This window comes from Epargyreus clarus, unplaced genomic scaffold (assembly GCF_041222505.1).
Source record: "Epargyreus clarus isolate Ecla_fem2 unplaced genomic scaffold, WU_Ecla_fem_2.2 ptg000003l, whole genome shotgun sequence".
In the NCBI taxonomy this organism is placed as follows: Eukaryota; Metazoa; Arthropoda; class Insecta; order Lepidoptera; family Hesperiidae; genus Epargyreus; species Epargyreus clarus.
In genome coordinates this window covers 15327085-15349289 of record NW_027332211.1, presented here as the reverse complement: position 1 = coordinate 15349289, position 22205 = coordinate 15327085, and the positions used below count along the sequence as shown (strand labels likewise).

At 36.2% G+C, this 22205-nt stretch overlaps 1 protein-coding gene across 2 annotated transcripts in view; it reads right to left on the bottom strand.

Moving 5' to 3' along the window:
- The window catches only part of LOC140755238 (uncharacterized), a 202713-nt gene extending 182439 nt beyond the window's left edge, over positions 1–20274 (bottom strand). The window contains exons 1-2 of one of the 2 annotated variants that reach the window (XM_073090471.1): positions 20149–20274; positions 17304–20054 (exon numbers count right to left, since the gene is read on the bottom strand). In XM_073090471.1, coding sequence (XP_072946572.1) covers positions 17304–20029 — 2726 coding nt within the window. In that variant the 5' untranslated portion in view covers positions 20030–20054; positions 20149–20274. Of the gene's footprint in view, positions 1–17303 lie in introns of both variants that reach the window. The other variant, XM_073090482.1, reaches the window with a different exon arrangement.
- Between the last annotated feature and the right edge of the window lie 1931 nt (positions 20275–22205).

The window sequence follows — 22205 nt, the reverse complement described above, 5'->3', positions numbered from 1 at the left end:
TTATCCTCAAATAAAGCATTTTTATCAGGCAGGGTGCAAATTTCAATTTATATTCAATGACTATCGCTTCCATGCCAGTTTACTGTTTCTAAAACAATAAATATATTTTTTCGGAATCTATCGTTCGATTGGAATTTTATTCTCTAAAGAGATGGAAACCTTTTTACGTTAATGAAGTTCCTTGACCGCATTGCCATAAAAGCTTTGCCAAGTTGAAAAGAGTTAAAAGATTTTTCTGCCGATGTAAAGAAACTGGGCAGGGGATTTTCTTTCAGCTTTGAATCAAACTTTAAATTATAATCCATTTGATTTCATAACGTAGCTCTGGGAATTAATTCAATTTGCGCCGCCGCTAACTCTCCAAGCCATGTGATAAATTGACTCTTTTAACAATATAAGTACACAACTGTAACATTAATAAAATCTTTATTACTTGATGCCCAAAAAAAGTACGCTCGTGAGCAAAAAGCGTAAAAGTAGCAAATAACTTTTTCGATCACTCTTGACATTGTTTGCTTAATAAGTTCCTTGCAATAAAATCTCGCATCGATTTCTTAAGGGACAAGAGACAGGTTCACGAGCGTAAAGAGCGTAGAGAGCATGGCACCAACTGGTGCGGTACCGTGACCTTGGCTTGCTCGTTTGTAGACATGGAATCTTAACTAATCGATGGGGAAATTGTTCGTATTTATAAACATTGGCCCCCAGCCCGGCGAAACTTTCACAATTACCAGCGTTATATGGTGTGGCACGAAGTATTCAGATATCAATGGGAAATACTTGCAATCGTAAACGTTTATGTTTGTCAAAGTGTCTCTTGAACGTGTTTGTATTGTAATGGGTTAAAAGGGTTATAGTAATTGGTTGACTAGAAGGTTGTAAATATTGGCTATCAATCGAGTTTTTAAAGCTAAAGCACGATTAATTTACGTTCGATCATACGTTATCACTGTAGAGCACTATACTTGTTACATTTGTCGTACATTTTAAGAAAGAGCATTTGAAACGACTATTTTATATGGTACAAGGATGTACGCCGAAAACGTGCAGATTACAGTGTTAAATCGAATAGTACTACGTCTTGGCTGGAGGTAGTTCTGAGTTTATACTGTTGTTCCATTTAATATAAGAGATTCAAATGTGTTGATATGCCGTGAATTGTTATACGTTTCTTTATTTATTTAGTCTGCTTAAACATATTTTTGTTATACTTTTTACACAACACATACATCTTCTTATTTTTAATACTGCTTGTATGTTTAGATTCCAATCAACATAATTGTACAAATTCATGAACTTTGCACAAAAAATGTTACCTCGACATTGTTAGCGTTGTTTCACCAAATGAACATTCACTTCCACATACACAAACAAGACTTGATTTAATTATCGAATTGTTTTAATTTATACGTAGTACAAACTACTAAAATAATAATATGAAATTATGCAATTAATTACAACTAAAACGGTTAGGAGTATGAAACAGGAAAGTTGAAGCTTATCGCTTTACAGAAATACATACCGGACCTACTTAGTCTGTCAGCATAATTTACGTTGATAACTTACATCTTTTCACTGGCAGAGTATTACTTTACTCACCTTTCAATGTTAAGACGGAAAATTCTCCCACGCATACATAGGTCAGGTAACAAGAAGAGCATGAATCAAAAGATCCGATGTCCATATTTCGAATAGCAGTCGGATAAATACGCCAAAAATGGGCATAGAACCGTGTCAGACGTGAATCTGTAATGAGGGTTTTGCATGCGCGAGGCCGGCGCGTCGGCAGCGGCACAGTGCGGCTGCATCCGACGGCTCCGCAGTTTATGTTAATCTTCATTGATTGCAAATAGGATCGGATCATGTCTAACTACCCAGATAATAAGGTGCGCCGTGCAATAGATCAATAGGTCCGCTGGCACAGATGTTCAGCATCTGTCAAATGCCTTCGAAACAATGAGACACGATTGACTCGTGGCGTGTTTGAAATTTAATTTCTAAGCTGCTTTATATAAAATAATTGCAATGTTATTACAAACTAAAGTTACTCTAACGGTAAATACAAATAAAGCGGTTGCAATAGACGTATTTATAAACTGTTTTCAAGTAATATTTTTTTGTTGTTAATTCGTTGTTAATTTTTACTTAAACAAAAAGTGAAGAAAATGAAAAGTACGTATTGGACTCATTTTTATAATTCTGAGCAATTGTTTCGTAACGAATATTTATTTAATGAAACGTCTTAGCGAAATATTAACCTCTTATTCTTAAACGAGTAATAAACTCATGTTACTTTACATTGTAAAAGGATATAGACAATGTTCCACAACATGTTCTATCTAAATTATAAGAGGAATTCGCTGCAAAATGATTACGATCTGACCTTCGTAACCCTATTAGCTAAGGACCACAACGCATAGGTACTGTCTAGCTCTAACTCTAAAAATATCTCTTTAATGAAACAAGAGATATAACATTGCGACCACAACCACACAACCGAGATACCTGCGTCAAGTCAGAAGCTAATAGGTTAAGTATAAGTTATTGTATTACACTTAAAGAATAACATTTCAGTAGTTGATAACAATTAAAAAATTCTTATTTAAAATGGAGATTTTGATTCGCAGATATAAACAGTGGCTCCCAACCTTTTCAAATAATAAAACACACGAAATAAATGACGAACTCTAGAACCTAATATTTTATTTTTAGCGAGCACCACAAGGTTAGATGATACAAAATTATTACCTATTAACACTTTTGTGGTCAATTTTTTTTATAAATCTTAGTAAAACCCATCTCAATCACTTTTTTATTCGCTGATATCTTAATCCGCGGAATACCGGTTGGGAGCCACCGGTTGTCCTAAATATACGGTGCTTTGCTTAAAAACGCGGGCAATTTTATGAGTTGTACATTTAATAACTACCCTAATAATAATATATGCAATTTGTATTGAGAATATTAATAAATAATATAGTTAAGTACTTTTTATACACCACTTTCGAATTCAATCTAAGTTATAAAATTGATCGTTCATTGCACTGAAAGAGAAATGCAAAAGTATATCATAAAAAGTCGGTTGATTCTTGAATGAACCAGGGTTGTTGCTGATGCAGGTTTTTACTAGATCAGCGGATGCTAATGCTGATGCTGATTTTTTCAGATTAATATCAGCTGATGCTGATGCTGATATTAAAAAATACTATATATAAATATATTTTATACTGAGGTATTTGTACGTCCCTTACGAGAATAGTCTTTTTTAACCAACTTCACAAAATGAGGCGGTTTCTCAATTCTACCGTATATATGTCTTTTTATGTTTGGTTGCGGATAACTTCGTCGTTTATGAACAACTGGATGATTTTTATTTTGTTGGAAAAAAAGATATTTTCCAAAGTAGTTCCATTATAAGAAAATAAGGGTCTGATGTTGGCAGACCAGAGAAATCGAGGGGAACTTTCAAAAATCGTAATGGCGACTAGTGCATTTGTAAGATTTTTAGTATGTCATCACTAAAAAAGGTGAAAAAGAAATTAATTAAAAAATACAATCGACTTCCATGTCACTACAAAGCAAAAATCAACTGAAATAAATTTTGGCTCAGCACATATCTCCGAAGCCGGCGCTCATATTGAACACGCTGTTTACGCCGTTATCCAACGAAATATATTTAGCACCGACTTCAGAACCATGTACCAAACCAACATCCACTTCAGCTACCCTCCACTCTGCAGTGACACACAAGTCGGCATTTTTTGTTATTTTTTTTACATAAACTACATTACATTACTACATTGTGTCGTATCTTTCTTCAATAACGAAATATTTGGTCATATTGCACTTTTCACTGGATGTGGCATTATGAATTGAATACATAATTCTGTTATTGATTGATTGAACTATGATCGAAAGTTGACCAAATTACGTTGTCAATACAATCGCATGATCGTTTGATGACAAATGGTTAAAACTCCACGTGATTTAAGCTCGGTCCCGGCTTCAACGAACACGTTACAATTTCAATATCAGCATTAAATATCAAATCAGCATTAAATAGCAGATATTTAAAAAAAAGCTGATAATCAGCGGATGCTGATGCTGATGCTGATATTCGCAACAACCCTAGAATGAACTAGTGTTCGATGTTTCATTTGATACCTACTCGATACCGAATTCGGTACGTTCACTGTCTGCTGATTTCATTTATGACAGCTGGTCATTCTTAACCGATAAGTTGAGTAACGAATTCACTGCTAAAAATAGACATCAATGGCGAAACTAAGTACTTTCTATTTACGGATAATATCGTGTCAGTTTTTAGGCTTGACCGGCGCGGGGAGAGCGGGATGCTGGTGCCAATGAACTTGGCTCATCGTTGGGAAAGCAAGCAGCCTCGCGACTGGGTCAAACAGGTACTGTCGCGGAACGAACGCTACCACCAACTGAACACCTCCGCAGACACCATAAATCCATACCAGCCCCGTATGAAACTCGCGCCACGTAATTTAGCCGCCTTATCGATGAATTTATTGCTTGAATTTTCATTGAATCATCGTGCAAACAACCAATGGAGCGACGCTTTTGCATTGCAAATTCGCTTGCAAAACGCTGGACCATTACAAGCAACACATTCCCACGTCCATTAGTTGTCGTACATGTTAGACTATCGCAATTAGCTTGATATGGATTCGGCGACAATTTAAGCGAATTAGAAGAACCCGTATCGCGCTAGGGGCTCATAACTCAAAATCACTGGCCTGTCGAAAGCCTAATGTCAAGTGTTGCTTGTACCGATCGCACGTATAAATTATTAAATATGCTTCGATTGCCATATTCAGTTAATTATACACAGTTCATATCATAGTCATTTGAATAAGTTCTTGGTACCGTTTATCTCGTTAAAGCATCTCATAACTGATCCGTCTCGAGAAAACGTAGTACAATCGCAATCTCCACAATTCACGAAGAGACTAGTGCCTCTCCGGTAGTTTTATAAAAGGATTTATAATAACCAAAATGAAATGAATGTTCCGTCACAAATAAATAATATCGGAACAGGTAACATAGACGCTAGGCGCCTCTGAGCGATGTTTTACAGTAAAGACAAAAATATATTGCAGACGGTCCCAAAGCATATTGGCAAGCAGGATTTTTTTCTATTGTGTCGTAATAAACGCTGAAAAGTTGATACGTTCATTAGGGCTGGCACGTTGCCATTCCGAGGACGTTTCCGGCAAGCGCCAGCACCCGTCGATTCGTTCTGGCGATGCCTGAATTACAATTGCAATTGGGTGGCGTAGCGGACGCAACTGCACCATGCGTCATCTAATACGCAAGAACGCATTATCTATGGCATCAACGTCATATCACACCGCCCGCTTCATTTCACTCATTTGTAACACGAATTTATCATCATTAACCCATTACAGTTTCTCTTCTGGAAACTGTCCACATAAGAGGGTTTATTTCGACTATCAGTACAAACGAGCCAATGTTTGTAACATATAAGAATTACCAACTAGTCGAGTACAAACATTTGAAAATTATATAGAGAACTGAAGCGTTAATTTCTAATACGCACATGTCGTCAAGACAGAGGAGGATTGTTACTGCTAATTACTAATCTTCAATAACGACTTGCCTGAATGCTTTAGAGTCAAAAGTTATTTAAATACGTTTTAAACAACATCAAAATAGAGTGTACTAAAATTTTCATATTAGTTCCTTTACATTGTATGTAACTTCAACATCACGTTGGAGTGTGATAAGTATCTTTTAAAAGTCATTATCCAAGATTAAGAAGTCGTTTTACAGCCAAAAGCTGTTTAATACATCCAGTTGTAAGACCTGAGTTAAGCAGTTTCTCTGTGTTATGGGTCAACAAACTTGGCTTTTATCAAACAGGGCATATAAGTTATTGTATCGATAGTAAACTAGAGCTGCACTGCGTCCGTACCTTATCAACCTCCTACGCTTTCCACTTCGCTATGAAATACACCAGACTAAGTACATTTGTACGATTCTTCTCAATTAAAACCAATGTTAGATTTCCGTTATTTTTGCAGCAGAAAATAAAGTAAAAAATATAAGATTAAAATGTAAGTAAGAAATCCTTTTTTGGGATAACATTACAACATCTGTTGCTGCATATAAACATAACACATTTTAGATTTTAATTTAAAATATACATTATTTTAAATGTTTATGATATTATAGTACTTCTTAGATTATAAATTAAATTATAAACCCATGGATATAAAATAAGTCATTTAATTTCCATAAATATTTAATGTTTCCATTCGGGTTGCAAATAGTTTAGTTTCATTTTCTAAAAAAATCTCAAAAAGAACAAAGTCATGATACCAGACCAGACATGAAAATAATAAGAATTTTAACGACTTACTAATATTTAGGATGAATGTCTAATATCAAATCTTGGAACGTACCGAAGAGCGATCACTGTCACAGCCCCGAGTGCGTACGATGCGTTGAAAACAAAGAACGATAAAGGATATAATTAGAAATATCGTGCGCGTTGAGGTCAATACGCCGAGCGAGTTCCCAATGCTTCTGTTATGTTGTGGCCACACTATTATTGGAATAATGACCCTTTATTGCATTCCCATGTGATAACGTACATAATGCACTCTGTTACAATTATAGCCCTGTTAGCACACACGAAATAACATCTCTAAATATATCCAAGTCGACAGCTTTCGCGACTGAATTTTTTGTAACTTTCCAATTTGAAATCTCTTATCTCTCTTTGAAATTTATTATCTCTTCGTGAATAAACACTATAATGATAAGGTATCATTTAATTCGACAATAAAAGTTGATGCCAAATCCAAGTTATCTTAAATATGCATAATATGTGATTCTCTAGTCAATCCATCATGAAGGCTTTTCTTATTACGTATTACTGTCCACATTATCTATACCAGCCGTGGGGTGGTCCCAAGTAGCCTCTTCTCGTAAATGTTGGAGGCGACAAAAGGCAGCAGTGAGTTTCCATTCGGTACATCTATTGCACAAGATACTAAAGTATATACTCCTGTTCAGGGGAAGTCATGTCCAGCGGTAGCAGAGATATTTTCAAAAATTTTGTCATATTACAAATATATTTATTTTTTATTTTATTAACAAATACCTTAATTTACTCCATTAAAATATGCCTATATAAATTAAGTTATCTCTTAATTTACAATAAAAACATTATAAAAAATCATTTTACTAAAATATCGGTATATACTAATGGTTCACTTATATCTTCAGACCGATGCGTGCTATGGCAGACAAAAAATGTTCAATAATAAGTATTGAATTTATACCTACCGTAACACGACCACAATGACACGAGCTGTGCCTGTATAGAAAAAATGATATTTTGTCTGCCACGGCTCGTGTCTGACACGTTCAATGTCATATATAAACGGGGCCTAAAACGTACCTCTCATCATGGCAGACGATTACGCTACGCACAAAAATAGAGATATACGCAACCCGACGAGTATAATGGCTGATAATTGGTTTACATTATCAGTTAACGAACCGAGATATCGATTTATTGGAAATCAACACAATCCCGATATCTTTGATTGCTACTTTTCACACTTGTATGTGTAGTGTAAGCAATCTCCAGTAAAGATTAACGTCATCTCTATGTATACTCGATCAAATAGGACGTTATGGTGTAGACAACATTATGTCATGGTATTTCACACAACATTTTGCATGTCAAAGTGTCTGTTTAAATCAGTATTAAAGACTGCGCGGGAATATAGGTTAAAGAGACGCAAAAATGTACAAAAAGCAATCTTGTCGAAGAAATTAAATACTGTTAAGAAAATTTAAAAATGCAGTATATAATAAAAATATTACTTAATATTACTTACTATAATAAACTGATATTTATGATTATACGTGTTGGAATATTTGTAATTCAATGACTATTACTACTACAAAAAGACTAATATTTAGCAATAAGTCAATCTCCATTCCCAAACGCGTGGCACCAGTAATGAGGCGACGATGATTCATATGAGCACAATAAAGACCAATTAGAATAACGACATTGGAATTCTTCTTAGATAGTATCTACGAGTATTTCTCTTTATCTCTTCTTTAATGTTATCGTATCGTAAGCGGTGAAAGCCGGAATGCAACTAGCGCACTGGGCATTCCAAACAACTTTGTTGCGATCCGAAGGTGGTCTGGAGTTTTGCTTTAATTTTATACTATGGGCCATTTAACCTTAATCCGTGAAAAAACTACTTTCAGTAGTGGTAATTAAATTAATTTTAATACAAAGGTAGAAAATATAATAAAAATATTGACAGCTTAATTTGAATGTGAAATGCGCGAGCGGAAAGAAATTTTATTTTATAATATTCAAGGAGCATAGCATGCAGTCCACCTGGTGGTAAGTGGCTACTGCCGCCTATGAACATCGGTAATGAACCCCACACAAGAGAAGACGCGTTGCTACCCCTTAGGCCTAAGTTCAAACGCCCCAGATAAATATCTCCTTCGCCACACTCTTCAAATCAGAACACAGCAGGTATGCCGGTGGTGCCCCGGGAATCGAATCATAAAAGGTTGTACCAATCCGCAAACTGGACATTTCAATATAAACGAAATAAAAATATCTAATAACACTTCCTTGAGATATAATATGCAGTCAGTCTCAGTTTCGGTGCATTTAAAGAATACAGCATACTTGGCCGAGTGAAGTGAAGGTCGGAGATAATTAGTGGCGTGGAAATATTTGTGGAATGTACGCGAGATCCTACAGCTCATCGGCTTCTTAACAAGATAATTATGCACACGAAAATGTTCGAACACACATTAATTGGTAAATTGTGCCACTAAAAATTTAATTTGGTATGGTCGAGCAAATAAATTCGTAATTAACGCTGATTACTATCTACTTTGCGTGACTACGTTGCAAATATTTATTCTTCATAACAATATGTGACAGAATAAGTGATTTTTACGTTTTTCTCCGTTTATCACTTGTCTGTTTGTTTTGTACACGCGTAATGTTAGTATGTATTACTGGCCCACTTTAGATTAGTAAAGTACAAAGAAACGTATGTATTACGTAAAATGTTTGGCTAATCTTAATTAGAAGTCATTTTTTGTTGTCAATTGTATTTCACCACTGTGACTCAATAAGCGGTATTAGTCATGATCTTGTGATTAGATATGATTTAAGAGATTTGACGTGTATTTCTAGCATTTTTTTTAATTATACGCATACGTTATCGATGAGAAATTGTCACATGGAATTTTCTAGGTCTTTGTTAATTAGATTCTTGCTTGTCTCAAGTCCTATTAAGCAAACAGGTATGTAACGGCTGATCACACCTTCAATGGAAAATCAGAGGCTTGTTATTGCGTCGTAGCTAGTGCGTATTAGGTCGAAACAAAATTAAACAAATGATGGACGTTTCAAGTTCACAGGAAAAAACCTTTGAAACGAATGTGAATCAAAATATTTGAAGAATTAATTGGGCGTAGAATAGTACTAAATGTCTTTTTAATAAGATCATAGTAGCATAGGTACATTTATTAAGGAGTTATTTTTATTTCATGAAATGTTTCGTGATATATAGCTACTGTCCAAGCTTTATATAAAGGTTTCTCTGCAGACATCTATCTAGCCGCAGATTATATAATTTCCGAAAACTACGTTGTCTTAAGAAAATACGCGATATCATTTCCTCAGACGTTTAATTGAAAATTAAAACAGAAGATATGAAAGATACAACCAAAACTAGATAATTTACGAGACATACAACAAAATTTATTGTCCTTATTTAATTTGGCACGGAACGCTAAAACGAGCGAGACGGCAAGCGGCAGGTACGTTCGGTGCGTTTTTTCGAGCGGCGTCGTCCTTGCGGCCGCGTCACGCACCGGCGCGGCGGCACAGCTGTTTGTTTAACAACAAACCACCGCGAGGTGCCCGGTGCCCGCACTATCATGCGCTATCATCGCGACTGCTAAGTTGCAACACTAAAGTGGTGTCAATTATAATTTTGGAGCGTTATTAGGTTTCCGTCAGCTTCGACGTAACCGAAGGGAGTTCGTGAAGGCCTGGAATAGCTCCGTAAGTAGTCGGCCTTTTCCGACTAGTGAAAATATCATTGGAGTCATGCAGTTTAAACTTTAGCACATTGCGGAGAAACGTCGACAAGGAATCAATAGCACTTCGGACTATTGTTGCAGTTACGGGTTGTTCTATATTTTTAACATCACTGTATTTTTTTTCCTGATCGCGTTCCCTAAACCGTACGGTACGGATATTACTCACCTCTCATATCATACAATCCAAATTTCTTAGGTGTGCAAAATATACAACAGCTATTTCAAGTTTTAAATCAAAGGCACTCAGGAGTATAAACTACTTCTGTAGTCGATTTTAGGTTGCACTCTCATCTTATTTTATTAAGGGTTATCAATATTTTTTGGCTTTATGTGGCCTCATAAATCGAAACTGAAATTTTTTCATTACTACTAGCATTAAATAAATTAGCATATTATAAATTATAATAATATGAGGTAAAATATTGCGCGGGTGAATCAGAAAGAGCGATTATCAGATACTCCGTCCCGCCCTTAACTGTGAGGAACGGGGAAATACTTTTTCTTTGTTATCACACTGTTATGAAAGAAGGAAGCACCAAACACTAAACCGGAACATGTAATAAAATTATTACATTTTATTTACGGTTCAGCGTGAGCAGTGGAAAAATTGCTTATTTCTATGACTTCACGAGTTATCGCGTTATGATTTACTCGTGTGAAGTACCAGTACATTGGCATTCGCGTATCAATTCATAAAATTGTTTTATCGGCCACACCGATGTAGTGTGGTGACGTCAGGTTATACGCACGACAAAGTGTTAGGTATTTAAACCATGCTAAATATTTCTGAATGTATAGCGTTTCGATACGCACCGACTAAAGACGACAAGACAAAGCTTTATTTTAATCTTGTCGGAATTCAATCTATTTTAAACGCAAGATTATCAAGAGATATTTTTATCGTGTACGCAAATTATTCGAAATTAGCTTCCTTTAAAACATTTTTATATGTATAGTGGAATGAAAAAGGCGAAAAATAATCAACTGGCGGGACGCCCTTTAAATTTAGTAATTCATAATATATTTATCTTCTATAATATGATAAAAATATTAGCCGCATCTGTTTACGCGTCACAGCATTTTTTTCTACGACTTTTCTAATAGAATCTAAGGCCCCGCTTTCTTAAAGGCTTTACAAAAATAATTAGGTGTGATGTGATCACAATTGACTCTTTTTATATTGACGAATTTATATAGTTAATTACTAATTTGAAACGTAGAGACCACGCCCATTTTGTTATTTTATTAATGTCCTATTACTAGACATATTTCTCCTCTCGGACAATCAACAATCTTGAGACCCCTTATGTATATAGATTTTCAGGCAGTTTTCCTCGCCGTTAAAGCATATTTATAATTAATTTAAATACTACTAAAAACGAACTCCCAAAAATCTGAATTTCATTCCTACAAATCGAAGGTCGTTTAGCCAAATTAAATAACGGTTGAGACAAAACGAAAATAGAATTAGTTCTAAGTACCAAAGGTTTTGCGATACGAAACCGCACTGATAGGAAATGTGAAACCGGTTTTGATAAAAATTGGAAGTAATTTACAGCGGCGCGTGACGTGTTAATAATATGAACGTGTGCAAAATTAGAGCTGACACGAACGCTTTTTTGACAATGCTCTCTTATGTCAGGTACTGACCCAGGACATATAAACAATAGAAATAGAATTTGGCCTATTATATTAACATAATGAGCAATTAAAAAATGTTGTAAAGAATATTTAAGTATTAACGCGGGTTTGAAAGTGACTGTATCGTGCAGGGTAGAGCTCATACCACAATTCTCGGTTTAACAAACATTTGCAACGTTTCAAGCTGTAACATACAAGTGTCTGCACTGTAATGCTCCGCATACATGTTGAATGTTGTGTTCAGAGCAGTTATATTACACGCGAACGCTCTTGGTCAGTGCCCACCTTTACAGTGTAGTTGAGACGGGAGTTTGAGAATCCACTTTCACCGATACAAGCACGCCAATAGATCGCGCCGACCGCCGGCCAGTAGAAACTATACAAGCGAATGAATCTTTCAAATTGTTCCCCGCTCTTCGACAGATATTTAATCGGCTAGTTATTGCCCGCAAGTCTACACGTCATCCCAAGACAAAATTCATTCCTTTTTTATATAATCAAAAATCACTCCTTTATGCACACATTAATTACTTAGATTTATGACACTTAGAGACACTAAACTGCAAAATTAGTCGCATAATAAATATAATAACGGTCTTATTCATAAAAAATGCTTATAGAAGGTTTTAAGCACTCATTAGTTAAAGTGTTCAATAAGCTTATAAAACGTTCTATAAAATTGCTTATTCATAAACGTTCCATAAACCTTCTATAACAATGTGTCGCTAAAGTCAACTATAAATGAAAATGTTGCCATTATAGTGAAGTTCGGCGAACAAATTGACGAATATCCATAGATAAACATCATTAAATGACATTATTTCGTACTAAAAAATATTCTGTCTTGACATTCTTGTCAATGGGTTGTCGATAAAACCAAATCACATGTCAGTGTCATTGTATTTGTAAATACCGCGAATTTAAAAATATTTTATTTGTTAAAATGGGATGTGAAGCAAAAGTTGTTAAAAGATAAAGGACTGAAAATTGGTTGGATATTAATGTTTTATGTAATATTGATATAATTATATAAAGTTAAATTCAATTAAGTTTCGTTTTGTAAAAATTCGCATGGCAGCATGGCATTGTATTATGGCAGTAAACCCTGTATTTCAGAAGGTGTACCAGGACCGTTGCGATCTAATTTACGATCATTACGTACGAGATCAATTATAAAATTTACTGTCGATTTATTAAAGCGATAACGCTACCTATAGTCTAATGAAAACAGATCACTCTTTGGTGCAATGTTCTTCGAAGTGGACGGTTTTCTAGATTTTTAATAATCTAAGCTTTGTAAAATTTGCATTGTAATTTAAAATAGTGATATAATAATGTTATTTATCGGATATTAAAATAAATTATTTCAAGTTTGTATACAAAATGGACATTGACATAATTTATTAAAAACGTATTGTCAAATTAGGTTAGTAATCACGAATCAGCTGTTGAGAGTCGGCCATCTTTGCCTTATAGCACTGTTATAGTAGGGTTCTGGCCTCTATAAGTTATAGAAGGTTTATAGAACGGTTTAGTGCCTAAAATGCGTTTATGAATAACACTTTTTGACAATCGTACTATAGCAACGTTATAAGTGTGCTATAACTTTTTATGAATAAGACCGTAAATGTTTCGTTAATACATTTCATGTTGGTAAGAAAAATTAGTATTAGAAATTAATTTGTTTATTCATATAAGGATATAATTATAATGGTTAAATTTTATAGGTTAATATAGTGGTAAGCCATTTCATAGAATTGAAATATTTTCCTAACATAAAATATTTCCTTAATTATAATGTACAGTAAAATTTGCCTCAGATTGAAATTTAGTTGGTTGTGTAAGTATAATATCATATTACATATTAATATTATTACTTTGATATTATATTAAACGCCGTTTTAATGACAAAAACAATAATTTCATTTCAATTGGTTATACCAATATAAACGATCTGTTAATTGTACTGATTCTCTTGTTATACTTACGTCGCGAAATTGTTAGGAGAATTGACTGTAACACATAACTATATAGTTCCTTAATAAACAGAATAATAATCTGATTAAAAAAATAAACGCACTGAAACAGGTTTAATAATAATAAAATCAGGTAATGTTTAAAGCAGGTTTTTCAACCTCACTCATGCCACGCCCCTTCAGTTGTTTTGAATAACTTATTCAGATCGATTATTATAACTAATAAGTGTCATTTTAAGCACGTATTTCATCATTAGTTAATTACTGTCCCATTGAACTGAGCAAAGGTCTTACAGTATGAGAAAGGTAATTTCATATCACAAAGGCCCCGCATATAATAACATAATTTATTGGCCGTCAATCGTCGTTTCCAACACATTTACTTATTTTATGAAGTAATTCGTTCTTTAAATACTTGTTATTTCTTTACTTTTTTTAAATATTTTATTCACACAGGTAGCGTTGTATGTTTTGCAACTTTTATTAATACAGAACATTTCAAAGAAAAAATAAATGTTATTTGTAAAAATAAATTAAATTGAAACGTTTGTTGCTCACTGTACCAGTGATACCGCAGTACAATTCCACCAAAGACATAAAATCGTCATTTGATTGCACCGTACGCGAGCCACACGACTTGGTACGACAAACGATTCCATGAATGGAGAGAAGTTTAAAAAACACGCTTAGACAATAGGCTATTGAAAGAACTCGAGGAATCTTAAAGGACTTCTCCTACAGCACGGATATGTGAAAAAGAACATGATTTGCATAAATCAAAGAAACAATTTGTCCAAATTGACATTCGGGCTAGGGAAGCGACAAATATACTACGGGCGTAAAGTGTAGCTCTGATTAGTATTACGGGTGGTTCTGAATTCGCACACACATCCCAATTAGGGCGTAGTAAACTGGGCTGTAACACGCACACATCGGTTAAGAAGATCTTTTAGATAAAGACATATTCTTTGCTAATAGCCAACGTTCTAAATGTGAGTCACTGTAATCATAAATAAAAGCGTGAATAAGAATCGAAGCCCACTTAAGTAATGAGGATTTGAAACATTGCGCTCTCTGTCCGTCGCAAATCACTCCTAACCGCATTAAGTGTCTGCTTATATGACTGCTTGAGAACTGTGGTGCATGCGAGTCGATCAGAGCGAGTGGAGGGCTCAAGTTTCGCGGCCTTCCTCTCTCGACTCGATTACCAACGACGCCAGTGACGTTGCGCTGGCGCCGGCATCGACTTCGCACTGCGGCTTCGTGTCGTGCATACTGAGGTAACTCTTTAAAATGTTAAGCGAGTTACATACATTCATGGTCAGTCGACATCGGAATTCGTGGCGAGTTTTGGCACCGAGGCATTCCCGTGTCCCATCACACTACTTTACGAATAATGAGCGTTCGTAACAAAGATGCCGAGAGAAATCTAGTCATCGATGTCAAGTTCGAAAAAAAAGGTGCACGAATCGCCGAAGCAGCCAGACGAAAAAGAACGCCCGTCTCTTTTTTAGCCGGCCTGTAGATCGGGTGCGTTGCGCGTGCGCCGGTGACTCACCGACATACCGGCGGGCACCATGCACCGTACGTGTCAACCACCTATTTATGTCGCAGGACGAAGAGCAAATAAACAGCATCAAAGGGACGTCGGATTCCGCTCGGCGGTACGAGCCGCGGCCGAACGCAACGAAAACAACCGCCATTGTCTACGGATGAGTTATTTTCGCAAATAGATGCGGGATTCGTTACTTGCAGCTGCACAGATATTCTTGTTCTGTTGCTAACCAACGCTACGAGCGACCATAAGTTATTGCACGCAATGCGCAAAACTAGTTACAAAACCAAGTTCTGCAAACACAAAATAAATGTAACTGAATCGCTTTCCCATTTAATGTATAATAGACCCTGTTTTAGGTTGAATTCCAATGACTAACGGTTCTAATAAATTCAATTTCTCAAGCTCGACGGCCCTTACATTAAGTGTTTGCGTATGCCACTTCCATCTCCTCCTTATTCATGTTTATCATGTCAGACAGCTATTTAAACAGCCGCAAATTTATATTCAATATGTTACATTACGAATAGTGCACTTACTTGGAATAGAGAAAATACAAAAGGCACTTACAAAATAATTTATATAAAAAAATATGGAATTAGAATGGTGTCCAAATATACACATTTATAGTTAGATGCATATTCCATAAATTTCTGTGTATCTATTCTTAATTTACTGCAGTTTATTCTGAAATCTGCTTTCTATCTATCATTTCAATATAGACACTTGGCTACTTGACACTTTTTGGGAAACTGTTTTAATGAATTCATATACGTATTATATATGCCTTTCATTGATCATTTTTTCGAAAAAGGGCTATTTATTAATAAAAAACATATTTTTATTACGGTAAACGGAACGTTACGCCAAAACAGGCGGTCAAGTGTCATTTCGTAGCGTGACGTCAACACATTGAAAATATAGAAATAAACTTCGACGTTACACATACTTCAGGTTTCGATGTGATCGACAGGTTTCGATGTAGTGACGTCACATGACATTTGAGGCAGCACTGTCGCCGTTTTGGGATTTAAAATCCACAGATAAAAAATCGAAAATTTCTTTTTAAAAATTAAAATACTTAGAACATATTAAAAAATAAACGAAATACTGCATAATTTATGTTTACTTATAAGCTATCATATCCAACATATTTCATATTTTATTGTTATAACTGTCAAGTACCCACTTATACATGTCCATTTATAATTTTAAATTATATGGGATTATAATTATTGTACACTGACTTAACTAAATAAGATTATTATGACCAATTACGAGTATTAGTTACATAGAGCATTTTTTTTAATTCAACTAAAAGTAATGAAAATCTCCTCTGGAATGTAATTACAAAATAAATGCCTTTTTTATTCAAAAATAATAATTATAGCTTTACTGTATCTTTTGCTTATCAGATGGTCACATCATTTTATATCTGCAATTGACCTAAACTTATATAATGAGAATGTGGCCATGTAAGTTAATTATTTTCACAATGCATAATTTCTTAGTATCAATTACAGTTTACCCTTTAAAATTAAACTGTAAGAAAGAAACAACTGTTTCTAGTGTGGAACAGGTTTTCATTCCGAAAGAGTGCCAGCTGCCATACATATGAGACGAGTAACTTAGTCGTCAGGAATGGCAATGCATCTGTGACTATCTTTGGTTAGAATCCCCTAATCAATATAGAATTGACTACAGAAGTCCATACCATCAGATGAACTTCATGCTTAATTGCTACTTAGATTTTATAAAAAAATCAATTACATACTCAAATTAATGTTTTATAAAATAATAATTTTTGCATAATTGCAGTAGCAAATTTTAAACATTGAGATAAAGTCAAAAAATCTCCTGTGGTACCTTGCAACAAATTTTAAACCAGAACATCATCATCATCGCTGATATGGTAAGGCAGAAAATTGTGGATTTTGAAAACATTGTTTACGTGTATAATTGTTTGGACTTACCTTTCATCCTCGGGTTGCGGCTGCGGCTGCGGCTCCTCCTTGCCATCTCCAGTGTCACCGGCTTGCAGGCCGTCCGACGTCACGTCCGGAGCACCACTATCACACGCATTCACATTCACACTGCTCATCACTGCGCCACTGATTGCGTGAGACACCACCGCACTGACCGGGCTCCCGAAGCCCTGACTGTCGTGGCCCGCCTGCGCGGCGTTGGCCACATACGCGGTAGAACTGACCGGCAACGATACCACCGGAGAGTTAGTCCCCGACACTGTAGCCTCCACCGGCGCCACGCTGCTCTGAGACATCACTGGCACCACCCCGCCGTACCCCAGACCCATGCTCGTCTGCGACTGTACCACGTTCGCGTGGACCCCGCCGCCCATTCCGACCGGCATGCTCTGCTGCATCGACATCTGAATGTTCTGGTGCGCCATCGACACCTGAGGCACAGACTGGTTGGGCACGTACTGCACGCCGCCCATCTGCCCTTGGCCGCTCACCTGTTGTGGCATTATGTTCTGTGTCTGCGTCATGTGTGACGGTATTTGCTGGCCGACATTCTGCTGCATGAATATGGGATCTGAGGCGGGTATCTGCATGCTTGGCTGATTCCCGTCTAGAGTCATTTGCATATTCTGGGGAGCAGCGGTCATCATCTGTATGTTCCCCTGACCTACATTTCCCTGTTGCGCTGCCATAGCGTGAACGGGTGGAGGCTGTTGCTGCCCGGCTAAGCTTTGAAGATTGGCCGGCAAAGTTGATCCTTGGGGTTGAGATACCATTGGCTGAAGATTAGAAGGCAAAGTCGCTCCTTGCTGTGATGTAACAATACTAGTTAGGACTTCTTGAGGCATAGTCTGACCTTGTTGGGACATCTGTGACTGCTGAGTGTGATACTGAGGTACACTGTGTTGAGTAGGAACCATTGCTTGCTGGGACGATGGAATAGTAGCGCTAATCATTGATTGCGGATTAGGTTGCTGATTAACAGCTTGGCTATATTGTGGCTGGACCGCCGTCATTCCCTGTTGTTGCATCTGAGGATGCATCCCTGGCACTACAGACTGTTGTGGCTGGGATGGGAGCTGATGCATTTGGGGCTGCATTTGTGGTATCTGTTGATTAGCAGCAGTCAACTGAGCCGGTATTTGCATCTGTTGTATGTGATTTGGGATTTGTTGATTCTGTAATGCTTGTATTTGAGCCTGGCTGGGCAGGTGTTGGAGTTGAGCCTGCTGCGGCATAGTTTGCTGTCCTTGCAAGTGATGACTTTGTCCAATGTTCGGCATCTGATGAATCTGTTGAGGGTTAGGCTGACCCTGCATTGGCTGCATTTGCATTTGTTGCATTTGCGGCTGTTGACTTCCCACTTGCGGTAATTGGCCCTGATTTGGTATACCTTGCATCTGAGGCATCTGTTGCTGGAGTTGCTGCATATTAGTGATTTGGGCCTGTGGAATATGCTGGCTTATTTGCTGCATTTGTTGATTAGGGATTTGCTGCATTTGTTGCGGCATCTGCTGGTGCATTGGTATTTGCTGCATAGCTATTCCCTGCGACTGCGCTATCACTTGTTGCAATTGGTGTTGAGGAAAACTTTGCGGTATCTGCTGAACCTGTTGTTGTTGGGTGGACTGTGGGTGGCTCTGGGCAGTGTTCTGCATAGTGATGTGTGTCATACTCTGTGGGTGCTGTTGACCCACCTGCTGGTTGCTTTGCATGTTTTGATTCTGCATCTGCTGCGGCATCTCTAAAGGTGGTGACTGCACAGACACGGATTGATTAACCGGCATTTGTTGTTGTACTACATTAATAGGTTGGGTCAGCGACTGACCAGGGGAAGCCATAGGGAATTGTTTAACACTTTGATCTATTTGTTGTACGGCCGGAGCATTCACTTGTATTTCTTTAGGCCCTTTGCTAGTCAGATCATTGCACATGTCATCGTGTTGACTATCATTAATCACAACACCACTGTCCGGAGCCTGCAGCGCATTGCTCTCTGTCACATCCAAGTTGTTGTTGAGGGTGATTGGTGCATTTTGTTGAGTTGTAGTGTGATCCAAGTAGTCCATACACATCCATCGGCCCCGACGGAATGGTTCAGTGCTCTCTATCTTAACAACCTTAAATCGTTCATTTCTAACTTGTTCTTGTATCTCTTTCATACCTTCTTGGGGCTTAGCATTACCAATCAGGTTGATAATGCTGCCCGTTCCGGCGTTCGTGACACTGACATGCATGTCATTCACTTCTGTATTATTACTATTTGGCACTGCTCCCCCTATCTGATTGGTATTGTTGTCCTGGCCGACGATGGCGAGGCCGTACTGCGAACTGGTCGGGATGACGGGCGCGCAGCCTAGCGAGGCGCTCGACGCGTTGTAAAACACATCGTCTTTCGAGAAGGTATCTTCTGAGTAACTCGGCGTTTCATTCTCTATATCAGTCACCCTAGAGATGTCGTCGGTGTGAGATTCGTCTAGATCGTCAGCGGAGTCCTCGCCTGCATCTGTGCTCACCCTAGAGCCAACCGTCACACTGGTGATCTGAAAGGAAGATATTTTCCTTGGGTTATGGGCGGATTGAAGACTCGTCGGGTGAGTCACTCCCTTCTCTGACTCGTTCAGCCGAAGAGATTCACTCGTCGTACGATGAACAACGTTGTTATACTTGTTTTTTTCACTAGTTTTATGTGACTTTTGAATGAGATTGTCAGCCATTATGCCGTCCGACTCGAATGACTACCTAAAGAAAATTTCACTGTTTATTGGGCTCTGAGACATTTGACAGACTTTTCAATCACAAAAACATACGTAATATAAAACCATTGTACACTCACAATTTCACAAATACGATAATTTAAGTATTAAAGTTCTTAAAATTCATTAGTAAACACACACAGATGTGAACATCTTTCAGACGGCAGCAACATGGCGGCCATTTATGCGCAATGCATTATGGTTGACAATTTGCAGTAGACTATAGATATCGTAGACCTACATTTGAATAGTTGTGGTCTATGGTCGGTAGATGTCAGTATAAGAATGCTACAGTACATAAAATCTCTTAAATAAAAAAGTTGGCTTATTTAAAAAAGCTTCTAATAATATTTCTGGCATTTAATATTTTAGTTATTTACTTCTACAAAGGCATAAAGTTATTGTTTAAAATTTATAGTAATAAAATTTCAACAATAATAAAACGAATAACATGAAATGGCTTTAAAGTATATATTTTTCTTCACAAAAGTAGAATAAAATAAAAAGAATATAGCATTTCCCATTGATTAAAAAAGATTTTGTTTACTTATTTTTGTCTTATGGCCACACTGCTGAGTTATTTATAGGTTCGAAAGTATTAAGTAGACAAACTTAGATTGTAGTTATTCCAATCATTTCATTTTATCTTTATTTCATTACATTATTTTACCGAAGAATATCAAGTATGTGTACTAATATTCTTCTGTAATATTATTCGGTTTGTAAGGAAAAGTCATAGTAAAAGATAGTTCGCTAAAAAGCTACTCTCCGGCAGATGGCGTTGCTTACAGTAAATCTTAATACTAACAACTCGTTAGGCCGAATTTGTGTAGATGGCGTTGATACATCTAGAAAATTTAGATTTTCTTTAATTCGGAAGATACTAAAAATCAAAAGGAGTTACAAAAAGTAAACAGAAAATATTTCATACAGTTTACACTAATAAAATTTCAAAAATAAAATTATTTGTGTTAAGAAACTTATCTCCCACCAGCATAACCCTCTGTTAAGGTCAATCAAGGTTGAATCAAACCTTGACCATAAAAAGTTAAAGGTGTTGTCTATACAAATTATGCTTTTATTTAGACAGTAGATAGTTACATGGTAATCGTTGTAATGGTAATATCGTTATATTATTCGATAAGTAAACTTAGAATATAAGATATTATATGTATGTTTATGTTCTATGTTAAGTTTAAAGTAGGATTATAATTTATAATACTTAAAAATTGTACCTATAGGTATATCCTCATTATATTTATTACACTAGTTTCATTGCATTTGTAAATATGTATTAAGTAGCTGCTGATAACTTACAATCAGTAAGTAAATAAATAATAATATATTGCTGTAAATATTTTCAATGCTTAGTAGTAGATATTCGTATTTAAAAAATAAGAATGTTATTAGTAACTATACGTACCTAACACAATTAAAAAATAATCATTTCTAAAAAATATTAATCAGATTTTAAATACCTAACTTATTTATTAATATGTCGAAATCTAAATAGCAAAATCCAATTAATATTTATTCATTTTTAGGAATAAGTTCTAATTAAAATATAATAAGTAACTTTATATTTGCTCTATTTTATTTTATTCCATTTTATTCTCAATATAATATATACCAACAAGAAATCATTAACTAGTCCCTGCCGTACTAATATTGTAGAGACGTACCTCTACTAAATTATATTAATTTGAAACTATTGACTATATTGACTATAATATATATATTGACTATCGACCAATAATTCTAATTCTAATCTAATTCTTATTATATTCTAGACTGTTAATATAGGCGCCACAAATCAGCTTCTCAGGGAGATAATGTATATTTAGTTTAATCGGTACAATTTGAGCATTGTGAAATATTTTTATGAGTAGGTTCATATATAATAAACCTAAGGAATTTTAGTAAGTGTATCAGAATGAGGAAATTTCGAATAGAAAAAATACAAGGTAAAAATAAAATAAAATAAACACAAGATAAAATAACTTACAACAACGCCCAGCAAGGAAGTTTCGCGCTAATTCGCGAGCCGCGACTCCATAGGGAACTAAGGCCCGAAGCCAGCAGCGCCCCGACCAGAGCTATTATCCACAAGGTCTTCAGATTGCCAGCCGATTTAGCC